This window comes from Otolemur garnettii, unplaced genomic scaffold, assembly GCF_000181295.1.
Source record: "Otolemur garnettii isolate 467f Iridium unplaced genomic scaffold, OtoGar3 scaffold00185, whole genome shotgun sequence".
In the NCBI taxonomy this organism is placed as follows: Eukaryota; Metazoa; Chordata; class Mammalia; order Primates; family Galagidae; genus Otolemur; species Otolemur garnettii.
The window spans coordinates 2,909,917-2,913,815 of NW_003852580.1; the positions used below are offsets into that span (position 1 = coordinate 2,909,917).

Genomic DNA, 3,899 nt, shown 5'->3' on the forward strand with positions numbered 1-3,899 from the left:
TTTTTTTTTCTTTTTTATGATTCTAATACTTAGAGATAACTGTTAACATATTAAGAGATAGAAAGGGAGCTCATGGGGCGGCACCTGTGGCTCAGTGGGTATGGTGCCGGCCCCATATACCGAGGGTGACGGGTTCAAACCTGGCCCCGGCCAAATTGCAACCAAAAACAGCCGGGCGTTGTGGCGGGCGCCTGTAGTCCCAACTACTCGGGAGACCGAGGCAAGAGAATCACCTAAGCCCAGGAGTTGGGGATTGCTGTGAGCTGTGTGACGCCATGGCACTCTACTGAGGGCCCTAAAGTAAGACTCTGTCTCAAAAAAAAAAAAAAAAAAGACTTTATAGAAAGGGAGCTCACTAGCTAATAGACAGTCAAGTTTTCTTGTCCTTTTCTCTGCACATGGAAACGTGTGTCTACTGGAAGCAGGTGGGCTTATGCCACTCAGCACCGGGGACCTGATTCAGTGTTGGGGACTGTTCTCCACACTCTCCTTCCCCACCAGTTTAAGCACAGAACAAGTTTCCCTGCCCATTTAGAGCTAGTCCTGCCTTTGTAAAGACTAATCTCTGCAGAGCACCGTTGGGACACGGGGTCCTGGTCACCCCACCAACCTTATCCCACCAGGTATGGCCAGGCGTCCTGTCTGCCAACCAGGTCACCCGGAGCAGCTCCGTAGCTTGCTGGCCACATGCAGGATGACCCAACTTGGTACTTAAGACTCACATACAGTGTTAAAAGGGCCAGATCAGGCCAACTCCAAATCTTATGCTTATCTCAGGGCCCCCCCACCCAGTTGGCCCTGGTCTCCAGTGGCAGTGTGTGTGTGGCGGGCTGGGGGGCCATGGCTGCTACTGGCACCATTGGACTCCCAATGTCAGCACATTTGTGCACCTCAGATGCAGTGACCCATCAGGGGTCTGATGGCCCTGACAAAGGTCCTGATGAGGGTAGTGTGTCTTCCACTCACCTCTCTTTCCCTTCCACATGGACTTACCCAACCTGAACTGCCAGGTACCACTGACGGGGCCTCTGCTCTGTCTTCAGGTTCTTGTCCTGGGAGTGTCCAGTCCAGACCTGGTCCCAGCTGCCCTCCAGTCAGTAACCTGGGCTCCATGGAGGACAGAGCAGAGACATCTGTGGTCCCAGAAACCAAACACCTATGGCTGGTGAGAAAAGCGTTGCTGTCGGGGTGGCTGGGAGCCTCTTGAGTGTCCCCCTTCCCTTCACTGGTTGAGACATCAGCCTGGTGTCCAGGAATAAGGGGGCCTCCATCCCGTGGGTGTGGCTTGACCCTGTGTTTGGCAGGAGGCTGTACCCATCTGGGAGCTGGGTCTTCGCTGCCGCCTGCTGGGCGCATCAGCACTGTGGTCCCCACAGCCAGGGACAGAGTTGAGGTTGGTTGGTGTGGTCCCTATGGGGTTGAAGCAGGTGGCAAACCTACGCATCCTCTGCCTTAAGAACAGTTTCACTGTGTCAAGACTGACTCTGGTTGTGACTCTGCTGCTATGCAGTCTGTGTGCTTGGGACCCTGAGTTCTATTAGCTATGAATTTTGTCTGACCTTTGATAGTAGAGCGCTGCCCCAAGTTTTGGTGTATGATTTTATCAAATGAAAGATCACAGGACTACATCCTTATAGTGCACCCTGCAGGTGTGTGATGTTGATAGTGTGGTTGCAGTCACCCATTGAGAGGCTCAGATGAGAACAAGTGCTATATAAAAGTAAGGCACTATTAATATTCTCCAACCCAAAGGTTAACACTTGCCCCGTTAGTCCGGGGTCAGTTACCTATTGCTGCATAAGAATCTATCTCATAATTTGGATCTTATAATAACACTATCTCAGGTTTCTGGGGCAGGGACCCAGAGGCATCTGCAACCTGGTGGCTGTGGCTTGGGATTTGTGAAGTTGCCATCAGGATGGCAGCAGAGCCTGCATTCTCAACTGAAGGCCTGACTGGGGCTGGCAGATTTGCTGCCCAGGTGCCCTTACCTGACTATGTAGCCTCTTTGTTGGGCTTCTTGAGTCCTCACAGCACAGCACTGGCACCTCCCAGGGCACAGGTGGTTCAGGAGAAAGCAGGGTGGAAGTCCCAGTGCATCTTATAACTTAGTCTCAGGAGGGGCACACTGCCCCTATTGAGGGATTCACCAAGTCCAGTCTGTTCTCTAGGGCAGAGGGGAATCTGGCTCTCTTCTTACTCAAGGACTAAAAGGACCTAGTTTTAAATGACCAGAAGTCACATAAGTGACTTGTTAGCTCCAAGATATCATAAATGGTATCTGGAAGCTTCCACTATCACACATCAGAGGATCAGTCCCCTTCAGTCTACCTTGAACTCAGCCTCATCTGAGGAGCAGCTGCTGATCTATGTTAGCCAGCATGAGCTCCGCTGGCCATAGCTTTAGTGCAACAGGTGTGAGGTATGGAGGGGACTGTTCAAACACAAACCACACTATCCAGCAGCCAAAGACAGAAGCCAGGATCCCTGGTGCCTCAAGTCAAGGTAGAGAGTGCAGGGCCAAAAATCCCCCAAGTGCCAGGAAGTAGCCTATGTCCTAAACAGGATCAGCGTGGTGACTCTGAAACAGATTCACCCTCATAGGCTGTGCTCCCACCTGCATCTGTGGTGACAGCTGACGTCTGAGATCTGAGTGTGAGTCCCTGTGTCAGGGGTTTCCATGTGTCATCTCAGTGGAGTTGAAGTACAGACCCGTTTTGTAGAAGAGAAAACTGCAGCTTAGGGTGGTCAAGCGTCCAATGCTAGGCTAAACTCCAGGGGGCAAAACAGGTCAACTCAACATCAAGCAGCCCAAGAGCAGGTGGTCAGGACACAGCTACACCAAATGCACAGAGATAGGGAGGCAGCATGTCGGAGGGTCATGGGGCTTCTGGGGGCAGTACGGACATGAGATGCTGTGGCTGGCTTGGGTCAGCTGTGGTGTGGCTGCAGCTGGGGGCACTTTGGACAAGCATGGGGTGTTAAAGGGAGCAGGGCAATGTGTTGGGAGGGTGGCAGGGTCTCATCACAGAGCTGGGCTCGTGTGCGTCTTCTAGGACTGGGTGGCAGGCTGAGGCATGCCTGTTTTAAGGATTGGGCAGGCTTGTTTGGACTGAGGCCAGGAAGACAAAGGGTCCTTAGGGAAGGAGAAATACTGTTGAGAGAATCCTACTTGGAAGGCCTTATCCCTGTGGCCCAGTGGGTACAACCCCTTGGCTCTGCCCCCAGGAGTTCAGCCATCCTGTGGAGAGCCTCGCCCTGACCGTGGAGGAGGTGATGGACGTGCGCCGTGTGCTGGTGAAGGCTGAGATGGAGAAATTTCTTCAGAACAAGGAGCTCTTCACTGGTCTTAAGAAGGGGAAGGTGAGGTGGGTTGGGCCCTGGTCTGCTCAGGAGGCCTGAGGGGGCAGGGACAAGGCCAGACCACAGTGAATTCTAGAAACTCTGGGTTCTAACCAGGCCTTCCCACAGATCTGCTGCTGCTGCCGGACCAAGTTCCCACTGTTCTCGTGGCCACCTACTTGTCTGTTTTGCAAAAGGTGAGTATTCTACAAACATTTGGCTGTGAACCCACAGAGGGGAGGAGGTAGGAAGCCCCTTAGCTAGTGCTGACCAACTTCTTGTGATTACAGAAAGTTCTAGTGTGTACCATGTGTCTTAAGTCCTCAAGGTCAGTACAGCATAGCAAGGGCTCACCCCACTGGTATGGAATAAGGAGCCTCAAACTGAGCTTGCTTCAAGCCCAACTGACATCATAGAAGCAAGATTTGAAGGGACCAAACTACTCCCAAGCGTCTTAACTGCTTCCCTGAATAAAGCTCAAGAGCAGGAATTTAAGAAGTACACAGTACTCAGCAATATAATATGTCTGGCATCCAGTCAAAGATGACTAGGAATGC

At 52.2% G+C, this 3,899-nt stretch overlaps 1 protein-coding gene across 1 annotated transcript in view; it reads left to right on the plus strand.

The window, feature by feature from the left end:
* SPIRE2 (spire type actin nucleation factor 2) overlaps nt 1–3,899 on the plus strand; it is a 17,807-nt gene that overhangs the window by 8,161 nt on the left and 5,747 nt on the right. Inside the window, exons 9-11 of the mRNA XM_023507502.1 lie at nt 1,044–1,165; nt 3,229–3,363; nt 3,472–3,539. Coding sequence (XP_023363270.1) covers nt 1,044–1,165; nt 3,229–3,363; nt 3,472–3,539 — 325 coding nt within the window. The remainder of the gene's footprint in view (nt 1–1,043; nt 1,166–3,228; nt 3,364–3,471; nt 3,540–3,899) is intronic.